This window comes from Ursus maritimus, unplaced genomic scaffold (assembly GCF_017311325.1).
Source record: "Ursus maritimus isolate PB19 unplaced genomic scaffold, ASM1731132v1 scaffold_22, whole genome shotgun sequence".
Taxonomy (NCBI): Eukaryota; Metazoa; Chordata; class Mammalia; order Carnivora; family Ursidae; genus Ursus; species Ursus maritimus.
In genome coordinates this window covers 36,280,762-36,297,191 of record NW_024424675.1, presented here as the reverse complement: position 1 = coordinate 36,297,191, position 16,430 = coordinate 36,280,762, and the positions used below count along the sequence as shown (strand labels likewise).

At 51.1% G+C, this 16,430-nt stretch overlaps 1 protein-coding gene across 1 annotated transcript; it reads right to left on the bottom strand.

Annotated features, from left to right (window-relative positions):
* Positions 1-2,946: 2,946 nt before the first annotated feature.
* LOC121104565 (somatomedin-B and thrombospondin type-1 domain-containing protein-like) lies at positions 2,947-16,108 on the bottom strand. The gene is made up of 4 exons (XM_040637865.1): positions 15,865-16,108; positions 7,491-7,685; positions 4,410-4,488; positions 2,947-3,127 (listed from the first exon to the last, which is right to left on the bottom strand). The coding sequence occupies exons 1-4, from the start codon at positions 16,106-16,108 to the stop codon at positions 2,947-2,949; spliced, it is 699 nt and encodes a 232-aa protein (XP_040493799.1).
* Between the last annotated feature and the right edge of the window lie 322 nt (positions 16,109-16,430).

The window sequence follows — 16,430 nt, the reverse complement described above, 5'->3', positions numbered from 1 at the left end:
CGGCAACAGGAAAGAACGACCGAATGCTACAAGGAGCATTCCTTTGCCCACGAGCAGCAAAAGAAGCTGGATGCCAAAAAGCACGTTCTGCACCATTTCATTTACGTAAAGTTCGAAAAACAAAATTAAACTAGTATTTAGATCGGCTCTGAGGTGAGTAAAGCTATAAAGAAAACTCTAGAACGGATTACCATAAAAGTCAGGATGCTGGCTTCCTTTAAAATGGGGAAGGGAAGGGGTGCAGTTAGGAGGGGCCTGGGCGCCCGGGGGTGCTGCCCAGGTTCCATTCCTTGCCTGGGTGGTGACTATCTCGGGGTGTCTCTTCTCCAAAGATTTGTTACCTGCTCATAGATGTTTTAGCCAATTCTCTGTTGATATAATTCAAATCTTTAAAAAATGCAACATAATAAAAAAATGCAACATAATAACTAACGATAATAGCAAAACCACTGACTGAGTGCCTATCACATGCCAGGCACTGCTCTACCCGTCTAAGCACACTGCTTGGCACATAATAGGCACTTCACAAATGACGGTATTTAAAGTTACCATTATTTTGGTTGTCCTCATTACATAAAATGGCATTGATGCCCCTTGTCTCAAAAGGGCTGTGAGGTCTGAATGAGCACTCACATGTAAAGTACCTACTTGGCACCCAGCACACAGTAGGTGCATAACTATGGCAGGTGTTCCTTCTGCTTGTCCCAAGCTCACAGACACTTCTCAGGCTACATAAACCCTCCTGAAATCCCCAACTGACAGCCTAATCCTTCCCCAGGCCCGTGCCCTTTGCATGCCCGCCCTCGCCAGCTGCCCACGGAAAGAATCCGGCTGACGGCTTGTCTCCATCCTTGCTTTGATCCCCCTCCTGCCCAGTCCTGCCTGGTGAGCTCATGCCCCAATCAGACCTTCCATCACCTGTTCTGCGAGCCTGGCCGCGGGCGGGGTGGGGGTGGGGAGAGATACCTCTCTCTGGCATGGCCCTGGCTCTGCCTTCCAGGCCGCCCGTCCCTGCTGGGGTTAGGGGTTCCCGGGACCCCCCTCTCAGCCTCATCAAAGTGCTATGCTCCTCATCCTGGACTATTTGCCTCCAAAAGACAAATCGGAGACTCATCAGGGTCTTAGGGCTGGAAAGGCTTATCCAAAGATGGATGGATAAACTGAGGCTCCAACGGGTGAGCATCTGAGCCAAAGAATAAATCTGTTATGGGAAAATTTAGGGTCTGAGACAGGTAAATGGGGGAGAAGCTGGAGGGGGTGGGCAGAGAGAGCCTCCCTAGAATGTGATAATATTGACTGCCCTGTATTTATTGCATACCTACTGTGTGCCCTCATTTTCACACAGTACTTATCATTATACCCATGTTAAAGGCGAAATGTGACAATAGCAGCTTCCATACTAAGCATCTACGGGGGCCAGGTGCTGTCCTTCCAACAGTCTGAGTGGTGGAGCCTGTCAGGGTCAGGAGGCAGGCTCCCCCAGAACCACACAGCTAGTAAGGGCCAAAGGTGGGGTCTGAACCCCCACTGACTCTTGTTCAGATACAGCTGTCCCAAGCACCCCATCTGCCATTGGCGTTCCCTGCTCTAGGTTTGCAGTGAGCAGGGCTGCTCACGTTTAAAAGGAAGGAAATTAATGTCCTTGCAAATGTGAGAATAACTCCCTGGACAGACCCCAGAAGAGAGCTCTCGTATAATACACCCTGCCCTGGGAAAGCACTGTCCGTGGGAAACAGTCTCGTCTCTAGAGCTTGGCTCGGGGTCTGATCACTTCAGGTTCAAATCCCGTTTCTGCCACTTGCTGGGTGTGTGACCTGGGCACCTCTTTGCATCTCCATCTCCCCACCTGGACATAGGTGATCCTCAAAGTATCCACTTTGAGTTCTGGGAATGTTTCAGTGGCATCGTGTGTGTTAATGATGCCACTCCACTTCCTTCCACACTCCCCCTTGTTCACTCCACTCCGGTCACCATGGTGGCACACTCCCACCTCAGGGCCTTTGCACTTGCTGTTCTTTCTGCCTGGAATGCCCTTCCCCTGGTTATCCACATGGCTACCTCCCTCATTTCCTTCAGATTCCTGTTCCAATGTCACCTCCTTAGGGTCACTTCCCTTGAAAAATAACAAAATCCCCCCCCCCGATTTTGCACTTATCTTGCATCTGACAAATTACAGATTTACTTGCCTCATGTCTGTCTCCACACAGCGGAATGTTGTTTCCATAAGAGAAGAGACCACGTCTGCTCTGTCCATTGCGTCCCCCCAGCGCCCAAAACATTGCCTGGCACGTGGTCACTAGTAAGTGCTCAACAAATATTTATTGAATGAATGACTTTTTTAAAAAGGAGCTTAGAATAATACTCAGCACGTAGTAAGCACTCAATAAATGTTAGCTACCGTGATAATTAGTATATTAAGTATTTTCTGAGACCCCTGCCCTTGACAGAAGCAGTCTAAGAAGTTGATGTAAGCCAAACCTGGGTCAAATCCTGCTGTGTGATCTTAATTAAGTCACACTGCCTCTCTGAGCCTTGGTTTCCCCATCTATAAAGTGAGGGTAGCCAAAGCTGGCTTTTAAGGGACTTGGGAGGATTCAGTAATAACACCAGCTCCCTTTTCCGTGAGTGCTTTCTGGGTGCCCACAACTATGCTATCTCTTCAATTTGCAAATTTCGCTTAACCTTCACTCTTGCCCCATGGGGAGGCCCTCTTCTTAGCTGCATTTTCAGATGAAGAAATTGGGGTTCAGAGAGGTTATGAGATTGTCCATGGTCACACAGCAGGAAGAGGCAGGAGCTGCTCTTCTGGGACACTGGGACCAGGACCCCCGTGGGCCCCGCCCCAGTCAGGAATCACCATCTCACTCCTACAGCACCTTTGTCTCTCAGGCAGCAGACGAGCCCCGGGCTCTACCATCACACTTCCCCAGGCCCAAGTTCTACTACTTACCCTCTTGCCCCGTGGCCATCCCCATAGCAGCGCCGGCTCCTGGCGTCCTGGGCAGGCCACTCACAGCTCACACAAACCGTGTGGCCCTGGGTCAGATACCTTGTCCACTGGGCGTGGGGTGCCCTCACCTGCCGGCAGCTCCCTGGAATGGGCCCCAGCTGGAACTGAACACAGTACCTGCAGCCACACAGGGAGACACCACCCCAAGCACCTGTGAGCATTTATGGAACACCTACTGGGTACCTAGCCTTCTGTAGGCCCGGCGTGGTACAATTTCTGCCTGAGATAGAAACCTTTTGGGCAGGTCACATACGACAAGAGGCTTGGCTCTCCTCTTTAAAACTTATATCATGGAGGACTTCCATGCGTCAAGCCTCTTCTAAGCATCCCATCCAAAAGACTGTGCGGTTTATTTCTCAATCTGTGTCCCGCTCTCATGCCAGCCCCAGAAGGGCAGGAACTCCTGTTTGTTCTGGTCATGGATGTGTCCAGCTCCTAGAATAGTATCCCGCCCCATAAAAAGTCACTGAATGAACCATTTAATACAGAAACCCGGAGAGGTTGGTGTTGCCCCACTTTACAGATTAGGAAACTAAGCATCAGAGAGAGAACTTGCCTAGAGTCACACAGCTACTAAGGGAGGGTGCCTAAAATGGAACCACCTAAACCCAAAAAAGCCCTAAGTGACACTCCAAACACGCCACGGCATTTTATAACAGATCCGATTTTCTAGAAAAGATGTGTCGTGAGAAGTATTTAAAAGGGCAGTTCCCCATTCTGGAGTATCTGAAATAAGAGCCAATTACAATTTTACCTCTACCCAACTTTTTCTACAATTAGCAGTCGCCACCACCCCCACCCCCATCCTGCCTGGAAGAGCCACAGCCGGTCAAGGACTCTGGGGAGACTCGGTGTGGGGCTGCTGCCCCCTGGTGGCCGCAGCCTCTGGGAGGCCTGAGGAGTAGACGGTTTTCCAGGACAAGCCAGAGCCGCCCCCAGCTCCTTCCCCTCTGAGCGGCCCTAGAATCCCTTGGGAATCTGTCCCTTACCAGAAGTCTGTGGAAATTGGAACGTTTGTCTTCCCAACACACTTTCTCTTCGCCTTTTGGTGGTTTATTTGGAGAATACTGGTCCTCACCCTATGAATACCCTACAAGTATTTCTGTCCTTTTTTGTTCTTTGCTGTAGCCCCAAGGCCTAGCCCGGTACCTATCATATAATGGACATCCAATAAACATTAGTGAAGGGATGAGTGAATGAATGAATGAATGAAGTTGAATGGAGACCAATTATTAAGGACTTCAAAATCCATGTTAATGAACTTATGAATGTAACTGGACAAGAAATGGGAACATACTGATGCCATCAAAGTAAGAGAGAGACACATGACGGCAGTTTAATCCAAGGAAAAATGTTCACAGATTTTAGCTTGATTTTGGGTTCATTTGCATTAACTTACCCTACTGTCTCCTGCTTCTTCGGGACACGTCGCTTTTTCCGCTCCTTCCCGTAGCTGCCTGTGGTTATCAGAGCAGGGACTGTGGGCCAAGGAGAAAATAGAGTCAGGTGGCCCAGCAGCCCCCGGACTATGACGCCACAAGAAACAGGGTTAGGTCCTGCTGGTGTTCGAGCTCTCTATATGGGAGCCCAAAGGAGACTGTGGGATCTTGCACCTGGGTAGGATGTCCCCACTAGGACCCTTTATGCGGTGCTAGAGGCAGGGTCAGCTCCATCTCTGCCACCCAGGACCTAGCACAGTGGGTTGCATAGTGGGTCTTAATAAAAGTTTTCCAAGTGAATGATTTATTTTTTTAAAGATTTTATCTATTTATTTGAGAGAGAGAAAGAGAGCGTTTGTATGTAGGTAGGGGAGGGAGAGGGAGAGAATCCTCAAGCAGACTCCCCGCTGAGTGCAGAACCCAACTGAGGGCTCAATCTTACAACCAGAGATCATGACCTGAACTGAAATCAAAAGTCAAGCACTCAACCACATGAGCCATCCAGAAGAGCTGATAAATGGAAATATGGGTGGATGGAGAGATGACAGGTGGATGGATAGATGAACAGATAGATAAAAGAAATAGATGGACCAAAAGGTGGACAGATGTATGGACGAATGAATGGATAGGCGGATGGAAGGATGGAAGAAAGGAGGTACAGAGGGATGAATGTTTAAATGAATTAATAAAAGTATTTTGTTCGGCCAGCTTCCAAGTCTCTTCCTTCCTGGAGCAGACTGAGAACAAAGAGGAGGAGAACAAGAAGTTGGTCCATAAGACAGTAGAGATTCCTCAGGAAAATAAAGAAGCCAAAGGACATCCCTACCTCTCCCCATTCCCTGAGTGATGGAGCTGAATCAAAGATTTGGTATTGAATTAATGCTTGTGACCTAGACGAGGGCCACACCAGGGCATCCCAGGCTCCTCTCCCTGCTGCTGCCATACAGACTGGGTTTGGTCTTTGCCATAACGCACTTAATACACAATTTCCCTTCCCTCCTCTCTTCCGGCATGCATGGTGCTTCTTTTGGTGCAGCCTACAATGAGGAGAGTCCAGAGAAGCCCAGGTTCCAGCTCTCCCTCTTACAGCTGACTGATCCTTCAAGTCACTCCACCTTTCTGAGCCTCAGCCTCCTCATCAGCAAAATGGGTATAATCCTCGTACGTACTCATAGAGACACGGTCCGAGCTGAATAAGATAATGTACAGTGAGCCATGCCTCTTGGGCGAGTTTTGTGCCTCCCTGAGTCTTGGTTTCCCCTCCTGTAAAATGAGAATGCTGGCCTCCCAGAGTCAAGCAATGTGGCAAAATGCCTGGCCCCTAGTTGGGGCAGACAGGAAGGTCTTCCTGGAAAACTGACATCTATGCAGGAAATGAGCTGGGTGAGGCCAGATGGGGGTGGCAAGGGAAAGGGAGAAGGGTTTTCATCATTCCCTCCTCCATCGCCCTCGTTTAGCCACCATCTTCCCTCGCCTGCACCCCTGCAGCCACCTCATCCCGGGCTCCCTGGTGCCCTCTGACCCTTTAAGTCAGCTGCCCCCACAGCAGTCAGAACAATCCTTTAGAACTTAGGCAGAAGGAGGAAGGAGATGAGGCCCCAGGAGACAAAAGCCAGAGCACTGAGCTTAGTAACCTGACGAGGAGCTTGGGTTTCACCCTGAGAGCGCTGGGTAGCTACTGGAGAATGGAAAGCAGGAGGGTGACATCATGGTAAGATTTGCTGTAGAGTGACCTCCCCTCCCACCAGGCTGTAGTCTGGGGAGAGACTGGAAGGGGACCAGCTAGCCCCGCTGCCTGCTCTTCTACCCCCTCAGGAAAACCACTTTCACTGTCTTGGTCAATTTCTTTTTTTTTTTTTTTTTTTAAAGATTTTATTTATTTATTCGACGGAGATAGAGACAGCCAGCGAGAGAGGGAACACAAGCAGGGGGAGTGGGAGAGGAAGAAGCAGGCTCATAGCGGAGGAGCCTGATGTGGGGCTCGATCCCATCACGCCGGGATCACGCCCTGAGCCGAAGGCAGACGCTTAACCGCTGTGCCACCCAGGCGCCCCTGGTCAATTTCTTTTTTATTTTATTTTATTTTAATTTGTCAGAGAGAGGGAGAGAGAGTGCGCACAGAGGGAATGGGGGAGAAGCAGACTCCCCACTGAGCAGGGAGCCTGATGCGGGCTCAAGCCCAGGACCCTGGGATCATGACCTGAGCTGAAGGCAGACCTTAACTGATTGAGCCACCCAGGTGCCCAGTTTGGGCCAATGTCTTCTGTAAAATGGGCATTGCCTATTTTTTGTAGTGCTATATAAAAGCCCTTCATCAGGGTGTACAATGGAGCCCACATCTACAGTTCTGCCCACCTTGCATCCATTCTCTGCAGTCATCCTTTGGAAAACACCTCTCCCTATCCTCATTCAGGTGGGGCTGACCACACCCCCAGCTGCAAAGGGAGCACACGTCCTGGGTTGACCCATCAGAATAGTCCATCGCTCTAGCCTTACTGATTGGCTTAGCAGTGGTTACATGACGCAGGTCAAGAAAATGACACTTCATCCTAGGACATTGGATGAAACTAGGGGAAAGGACCTTTTCTTTCAGGCATGAGCATAGTTGGAGGCAAGCCTGGAGCTATCAAAGACCATTACAGGGGGAAAGGCTGCCTGAGAATGAGGCCAACTGGGGGAAAACAGAGCTGAGAGATGGAGAGATATTCCTGGCACCATTGCTTGCGTCCCCAGATCCAGCCATTCCTGAATGCAGCTCCTAGTGACATGAGCCATCCATTTTTGCTCAGGTCAATTTAACATGGATTTCCTACCATCTGCATGCAAACCAAGTCCTGACTGATTCATGCTGGAAGATGAATAGAAAAAAGATAGGAGATGCCCAGAGGAAGTCAGAGTTTCTTACCTCGTCCATCCTTAAGGTGAGGAGGGCAAATCAAGGTAAAGGAGGACAAAGTCCTATCCTAAACTCGGACCCCACACAGGAACTCGTGAAAGGCTCTCAAGTCCAGCCAGGGAACAAGGGAGCCACTCCAACTCACTTAAAGACTGTTGGCACTCCACTCCCTGGCGGCTCCGGTAATCCACACAGCCAGCCCGCTCTTCCAGCGGGGGGCAGGGAGCACCCCCGTTCCTTGGCTCCCGCAGGACACGCCTCCGGCGGATGCGATAGGAGATCTGACAGGACTTGACACAGCAGCTCCAGCCACTCCACTCCGCCACCACACAGGAGACCACTGGAAGAGAAGGCGGGGTGTCCAAGGGTCACTTCCATGGAGTTTGGCCGGCCAGCAGCCAGGTCTTCGCCGTCCCCACAAGCCAGACCCCCCGAAATCCCACACGAGCGCTAGAACTCTTGCAAACCTGAGTCCATGCCTTGCTTGAAAGTTTCTCCATGACAACTGTTTATACGTCTCAGTAAACTTAGAATTCCGGGTTTTATTTACCCATGATCCTGCTGGTGATCATTTGGGGGGGTTTCCATCACTCATTCCTCCAATAAGCATTTCCTAAGCTCTTAACAGCACCCGAATTTCAGTTTCACCTCTCCATGCCTCGGTTTCTTCCTTCGTCAAAGAGGAATAAGAACAGTACTCATCTGATTGGATGGCCTTGGGGATTCGGCTGTGGACGTAAAGCATTTGCTCCTGGCACGTAGCCAGCGCTCAGTAAACTCTAGCTGTTCTACGGCAGCGAGATGAACCACGGCTGTACCAGCAACAGCACAGAGTGGAAAGAAGCCCCTTGCGGAAGCCATTTCTGGTGTGAGAGTATTCACATAGTTCTAGAGCCTGCAAAACAGAGCTGTACGCGGTTTAAGAATTCACGCAGGCCTCATACACAGGAGAACATAGACGGTCAATCCTCATCATTCACAGATTCGGCGTTTGCCGATTTACCTTTTGCTAAAAATGTATTTGTAACCCCAAAACCAATACTTGAGGTGCTTAGGCAGTCATTCACAGCCACGTGCAGATCAGCAAAAATCACCTGCGAAGCTCGGGCCCTGCTGAGGCGGAACAGGCCTGACCGGCCTTCTTGGACGGAGGCTGCAGGGGGCGCTGTGAGGCACCGGGAGCTCCAGCTCCACGGCCAAGTTCAAGCGGGTCTGAACCCCAACCCTGGCCCCTGGTAGTGGGGCGGCTCCGGGCCAGCCACTTCACCCGTCTGAACCTTGTTTTTCTCTTTTGCAAAACAAACAAAATAGAATCTACCACAAAGAGTTGTTTTAGGGTTTCAGATTATAGTGCATGTGAGATATGTGTGTACTTATGTCCCCTAGCAGCAGCGGTTCAGTATTCATTAATTCAGTGTTAGCTGTGATTTCATGGGACGTGACTACTGTGAATCATGAGAGCCCTCTCTCTCTCTCTCTTCTCTCTCTCTCTCTCTCTATCAATTGTATATAGTTATGTATGTAAACACATGGATACATATGCATGGGAATCGTAAATACCAAATTCAGCAGAGCAGTTTCCTCTGAGAGAAGGAAGGAGGGCTACTGGGGTGGGGGGAGGGGAACGCAGAAGGGCTAGTGGCATCCATCAAGGTTTGCTTCTTAGCTTTTCATGAGGGGCTGTTATATTATTCTCTCTCCATTGGAGTATGTCTGAAATAGCTCATCGCAATAGAAGGAAGGGGCTGGGTGTCCATGTCCTTGAGATGCTCATGTGCCTACCACAGCTGGGGGCCTAGTGGGGAGGTATTTTCTGATGATGGAGCCCCTGGGACCTTCAGCATCTTCATCCAAGTCCATAGTTCCCAATCAGGACTGGACCAAGCCAGACAGAGAAGGCCATCAAGCCGAAACACAGGATCTGAGGACTTCACCAGGAAGAGAATTTCTACAGATGTGCCAGCAAGCCGAGTCACACACACACACACACACACACACACACATACACACACACACATATATTCACGCACACACAAGGCAGCTACTACTGTCAGACTTCATTCACTCACTCCACAAATATTGACCAAGGGTCTGCTGTGAGCCAGGCACTGTCCTGGGTGCTGGAAACACAGTGGTGAGCAAGAAAGATGAAGTCTGTCCTGATGAAAACACTGATGAAGTCTGATGAAAGCACTCATTAGCTATGAGACATGGCCCAGTTCAGCAACAGGAAAATGTGGGGAAGAAAAAGAAGTGTGCATCCTTGAACTGATGGAATGAGGTTATTGTGTTACAAAACAGACAGCCTTGCTTCTGACACCTCAGGAAGCCACATAGTCCTTGCATAGATCTCAACGCTTAGCAGAGTCGAAATGCTCAGAGGAAGGAAGGAGGGAGAGGGAATAAAGTATGACAACCTCACAGTCACTGATTACATTCACCACCTGCCTAATAATGACATCAATTACGTCACCGGTGCTGGACCAGGCGAGTCACATACTGACCTCACCGTGATCCTCACGACAATCTTAGAAGGTTGTGCTCTCCCAGATCCTTCTCTGTCCTGTGCCCTCAGGAAACCTGGGTGTCACAGCGGCTCCCTGGCCCTGCGGCTGCCAGTTGAGTTCAGGCAATGGGGGAGGGGCACACCAGCAGAGAGGAACGTCCAGAGCCCCCCACCCCCGCCTCAGCCTCGCTCCTGGGTGGGGGGAGCCTCAGCCATGGATCCTGCTCTGCCAGGCTCCGGAAGACCATTTCCTCCTGCACCCCGGCCCTCACCTTTGTGGATAAAGCCCTCATCAAATTCTCTTCCATTCAACTGTTCTGGGCGTACCATCTGTCGCTTGCCAGGACCCTGGCTCCAAATGTATTTGCACTATTGTCAAATCCATCTCACAGGGGAGGCAAGTGGGGCTTAAGGGGGTGGAATATCGGAGTCGAGGCAAGGCGTTGGCGTCAGACAAACTTGGATTCAAACTGCAGTCTCACAGGATTGATGCAGTGACGGATAAAAGCACTGAGCAGACTGTAAATGCTCATTACGACAGGGATCTTGATGCATTTATTCGACAACTCTTTAGGGCCCACTGTGCGCTATGCACTGGCCTGGGTGCTGGCAGCACAGAGGAGTAAAGCAGAAAAAGCCCTGCTCTCGAACGGCTGACACTCTGTCGGGGAAACAGACAATAAACAGTATTTTATTTCATTGCAGTGACTGACGCTCTGACAACAAAGCAGAGTAAGAGGGGCAGTGGCGGGGTGATTAGACACTTTTAGGTGGAGGGATCACAGATGGCCCCCATGACAAAGGACATCTGAGGAGGTGAGGGAGGGGGCTGGGTAGGCATCCGGGAGGAAATTGTTCCAGGCTGAGGGAACCGGCAGTGCAAAGGCCCTGAGGCAGGGTCAAGGTTAGATGCCAAAGGGACAGTGAGAAATACAGCGTGGCGGAAGCAGAACTCGCGAAGGAACGTGGTAGGAGGTGGTGTCGGAGAGGGAGGGGCAGTGAGAGCTTCCAGGGCTCTGATGCCTATGGAAGGAGTTTGGATTTTATTCTAAGCATGAAGAAGAGCCATTGCCAGTTTCTGAGCAGAGGAGTGATGGACATAATCACATTTCCAGTTTGAACAGGATGTCTCTGGCTGCTGGAGGGGGGTGAGTGCAGAAACAGGGGGACTAACGCAGCTGTCCAGACAAGAAAGGATCAGCTACAGTAGAAGGAGCTGCTAGAAGAAATGAGTCCTGTGTCACTGGGCGTGCTCGCAGGGTGACTGGACAGCCTGGCAGGGAGACTGCAGATCACCTCAAGCACTGGCTTGGCAACTGGACCCAGGGGAAGCACCAAAGTCCCACCATCATCCCCTGCCCTGCCCTGCCCTGCCCTGCCGGGCCTGCCAAGCAGGTGAGAGAATTTGCAGAAAATTAAGCAGATGCCACCTTTCAAATATTCTTTCCACGTTGCTGGCATCTGTGAAGTCACCAAGGAGCATGCACACTTGACACTCCCAGGGAAATGTCATCACCCTTCACCTAGGCCTAGGGTCATGACCTTAATACATTTGTGTGATTATTCGTATCTCGTCAGCCTCCTCCAGGAGAATGTCAGCTCCACGGAAGCACGGTCCTTGTTCCCTGCTGAATCCCAACGCCAAGCACAGTTCCTGGCACACAGGGACTCAGTGAATAACGAACGAGCGCTGCCAATCTTGCCTTAACAACAATAAAAGTAGGACCACAGGTTGTCATTGCAAAAAGACACCACAAGATGGCAGTGTTTCTCAAAACAAAGGCCATCCTACTCTGAGTAAAGGAGAAATTCTAGCTTGTCAGTGTAGCTTAAAAAGAGGGGTGGGGGTGGTTTAAGGTTGTTCACCCAGCCCTGGAGATCCAGATAACATCGTGCCATCTGAGCTGAACTTCCCACAGTCCCCTTGGACCCCCTGCCCCTTCTCTGACAGGCCCAAGCTCTTGGGGCAATGCCTTTCTGGATGATCCAAACCCCACCTCTTCTCTGAACCTCATTGCCCAGCCCCCTGACTGTCCATCCTTCTCACCACCCACCAAAAAGACTTTTCTGGAATGCAGTTCTAACTCTAGCCTATTGCCTGAAAGCCTTTGGTGTTTCCTGTCTCCCACTGACGTGGTTCACAAAAGGTCTTTTCCGATAGTGAATCAGAGAGATCCCCCAGCGTAGTGGCTAAAAGTCGTTAAGTGTTCCCACAACACATCCGCAGTCACTCCCTCCCTCCTCCTCCCGTTTAACATCTCAGCACACTTTCACTCTGAGTTCCCTGAAACGCTAAGTCTCCCACAGCTCAGTTTGGCCAGCTGTCATTTCTGCCCTCCCCGCCTCCCTCCCCTCACCTTCTGGTAAAACCATCTCAAGTTTTCTTTTGAGGAACCAACCCTCCCCACTCTCCGTCCACCTGGTCTGAATAGGGCTGACCTCACTCTCTTGTTCCTAGGATGGAGTATGTAACCCAGACAGGCCAACTGCGTATTCTTTCTCCCTCAGCGATTGATTGGATCAGGGATAAGCATGTGACCCGATGAAGCCTAACAGAATCATCCCTCAGATTTTGGCTGGAACAACTGGGAAAAGGATGCTCTCATTTCACTAGGTATACCAGTTTGGAGCTACTGGGTACTATCTTTGCCACCACTTGGTGACAGTATGCCTAAAAATGAAGCTAACACAGCAGAGCTGAAAAATGGAAAGAGATAGAATCCTGATGACATCCTTGGAGTCCTTGGACCCAGCTATGCCTGAAGCCAAAATTCATAGATTATTTTTCAGTTACCTGAGCCAATAAACCCCCTTGTTCATTTACATCAATATGAATCATGCCACAACTCTAAGAGCATTGATTAGTACAATGAAGACACAAGTACATGAATGAGGACATTGATCCTTACAGGGTAGGATTAAAGAGTATAAAATACATGAACACATTTGGTAAAGAACTTGGAAAATGTGAAACTGGTTTCTGTCCTTCAAGGCCTTACTAATAGCTTCAGCCCCACCCTCTCCCTGTCTTCACCCCATCCTCACCAATCATTGCTAAGGCTCATCTTGCTCAGACTTAAATTCTTTATTTTCTTCATAGCTACCCTGTCTCCCAAAAGTAGATTATAAGCTGGAGGGAAACCAGAGCTCCATCTTTCTAGCCCTGACTGCTTCCAGCTGGGCTGGGCACACAGGAGATGGCCACCTATTGCCATGAACTGGATGTAAGAAATGTCAAGGGCTCCTCTTTCACCTGTATGGCGAAGCTTCCCTCTGCCAACACGCTGAAGTCCGTCCCACCCATGAGCAACCATATAATACTATGGTCTGGAGCCAGATTGCTGGGGTCCCAATCCCAGATCTGCTGATTAATAGCTGTGCAATTCAGAGCAGGGCACTACCTCTCTGTGCCTCTGTTCTTCATCTGTAAAATGGACATGATGGTACCATCTATTCTGTAAGATTGTTATAAGCTTATAACGGTACCTCCCTGGCACTTGGTATTTACTCAGTAAATGTTAGGGGGGTCTTAGTCATCCTCAATATCTCTGCCTGCCATAATCAATTACTGATGTCAGTAAATTTTAACTCCTAAATGTCTCATGAATAAACATACACTCGGGGCGGCCTGGGTGGCTCAGTCGGTTGAGCGTCCAACTCTTGGTTTCGGCTCAGGTCATGATCTCAGTGGGAGTGGGATCCAGCCCCGCTTTGGGCTCCATGCTCAGCACGGAGTCTGCTTGTCCGTCTCCCTCTACTCCTCCCTCCTCTTTCTCAAATGAATAAAATCTTGAGGAAGAAGAAGAAGAAGAAGAAGGAGGAGGAGGAGGAGGAGGGGGAGGAGGAGGAGGAGGAGAAGGAGAAGAAAGAAGAATAAGAGGAAGAAGAGGAAGAAGAAGAAGAAGGAGAAAATGAAAGGAAGGAAGGAAGGAAGGAAGGAAGGAAGGAAGGAAGGAAGGAAAGAGAGAAAGAAAAGAAAAAAAAAAGAAAAGACAGACAACACATCCCCATGGCCTCTCCTGCCCTGCTCCCCTGGGTGGTGGGAAAGTGAACCTCTCCCTGGTCTATTCACAGGCCCTTGGCTCTGCCCAGCCCAGAGGGCAGATCCTAGGCCTGCTGTCTTTTTACTGCCTTCCCAAAGGAGCAAAACAAAGAGGGAGGCAAAGTTTTGAGGCTCCTGGGCCCATGAGGCCAAGCTCTTTATGCAAAGGAAAACACTGGAGAGCTGATAACATCGTGTGACTCTGTGGGTGTGGGAAAGTGGCACTGATCCCTCTGCCTGGTCCTCTTCCTGGGGCCCCCCACTCCTGGACTGTGGCAGAGGAGCCCCTATGGGCACAGGGAAACCAGGGATGTCAGACGCAAACTCTGAATGACCCCATGGCTGCGTGCACTCTCTGCACAGAAAGCAGGTGAGGACAAAAGCTGTCCCAAAACAGTCCTTCAGCAAATTTAATGTAGGGGAGCCTCATTTGCTGTGATTTAGGATTACACCACACCCCAAATTGCTTTTTCCTCTTGCTGTTGCCTGAATGTCCACCGTTAGCCATTCAGCCTTGTGGGAAGCTAACAGTAGGAGCTAGAAGACATAGGATCAGATCCAGATCCAAAACCAGCCAGATCACCTTGGCTGGCCCAAACCCTCTCCCCTGAGCTATGCTTTTCTCCCCTGCTGAACCCCAGCGTGCTGGGAGAAAGCAGTCAGATTCGATGAGACACCCAGTGCAGCCCATAGGCCCACAGTAGGTACGTAGGTGATCCATAAATATTAGGTCCCTTCAATTTTGAATTTTTAAAAATTGTCCTCTCCTGTAAATGTAAATTCCTAAAGGAAGCCCCACTGATGTCTCAGGGTAGAAGAGTTCATTCACTTTTCTCCCTGACAAAGGAAAGTTGGATCACAGCCACTTTATAGGGTGCCACAACTGAGATTTTTGTCCCCAGTGGACGTGAAAAATTAACTTCTGGAATATAAAAAGGGCAGAGTCCTCCCACTTACAAACTCGAAAGCAGCCCCTTGGGCACCTGGCTGGCTCAGTCCGTGGAGCACCCCTGGGGCGGGGGGGCTATCCTTGCCCCAACCAGTGTTGCCAGGTAAAATACAGAACACCCAGTTAGATTCGAATTTCAGAAAAGCAATTAAAAAAAAAAAGTATTTTAAAGATTTTATTTATTTGAGAGAGAGAGAGAACTCAAGCTGGTAGAGGGGCAAAGGGAAAGGGAGAAGCAGACTCCCGGCTGAGCAGGGAGCCCCACGTGGGGCTCCATCCGGGGACTCCAGGATCATGACCTGAGTGGAAGGCAGACACTTAACCGACTGAGCCACCCAGGCACTCCAAGCAATCAATTTTTAACAAAAGCATGGCTCAGCAATATTTAGGATATATTTAGACTAAAAAATATTACTTATCTGAAATTCGAGTCTAACTGGGCATCTTGCATTTTTATTTGCTGAATCTGGCCATCCTACCCCAACCCAAGCGCCCTCTCCCCCCTCGCACCCCTCGCTGCTTCCCCAGCCCTTTCGACTGCCCGCGCCCCCTCCACCCTCATACCCCTTCGTGCCCCTGGCGCCCTCCTTACAGGGTGTGCCCCCTTCTCTCTTGCATCCCTCTGTGCCCCCACGCGCCCATTTCCTTTGGGTGCGCTGCACTCCGCACCCGTGCCTGGCGAGCACTCTGCTTCCACGGGTCCCCCACCCTCGTGCCGTCCTCCTAGACCTGAGCGCAGTCCGTGTGCCACCTTCTCCCACACACCCCTCAACTCTCCACGCGTCCTTTTCCATTCTTCCCCGAGACTCGCGCGCCCCTGTCCACGACCCACGCATCTTTGTCCGCGCGAACCTCCGCAGCCCACTCTTTTCCGCTGTGTCCTGCGCGTTCGAGGCCCCCTTGCTCGCGCGCCCCAGCACGCCCAGAACCCCTCGGTGGGCGGCTTCCTTCCTTCCTCCGCCGCGCCCCCCCCTCCCCGGCCCGCGTAGTGCTCCCCCTGCTCCTCCTGCCCCGGGGCGCACCTGGGCAGACCCGCGCGTAGTCCGGGCAGCAGTCCCGAACCGCGCCACACGCCTGGTCGCAGAAGCAGCGCGGGGGCCCGCGGGCGACGCAGGTCGGATCACGGCCGGGACAGCAACGGCCCAGCGCGGCGCAGCCCTGCTCAGGCCATAGCGCGCCCGACCGCCTCGGGGCCCGGGACACCTCGGCCACCACCGCCACGGCGAGCGCCAGGGGCAGGATCCTCACCGCCCTGCGCAAAGCCATGGCCGGGCTCAGCCTGGGGACCGGTCGGACGCCTGACGGAGACTGACCCTACCTGGCCCGCCCCGTGCTGGGGCGGAGGCTACTGGCCGGACCCCTCCCCAGACCCACCTCCTACCTGTCACGGAGCTGATATCCACCGCCCTATCCAAACTTTGCACAGCTAGTGGAACCAAGACAGGTAATAACGACCGCAACAACTTTGCAGGGTGCCCCACTGCCCCCAGGTTCCAGGGAGACAGAGGAAATACGGAGGTTCATCAAAGCAGTGTACTATAATAGATAACAGGATTGCATGTTGTTATAGTAATAACAGGAATAGCCA

Excerpts from the sequence above, each read along its gene's own strand:
- LOC121104565 (XM_040637865.1), bottom strand. The coding sequence starts at position 16,108 with ATGGCTTTGCGCAGGGCGGTGAGGATCCTGCCCCTGGCGCTCGCCGTG. Across the intron at positions 4,489-7,490 it reads GGAGTGCCAACAGTCTTTAA|TCCCTGCTCTGATAACCACA; the intron begins GTGAGTTGGAGT and ends CTTGGCCCACAG. Across the intron at positions 3,128-4,409 it reads AAGAAGCAGGAGACAGTAGG|GTACTGTGTTCAGTTCCAGC; the intron begins GTAAGTTAATGC and ends GTGTGGCTGCAG.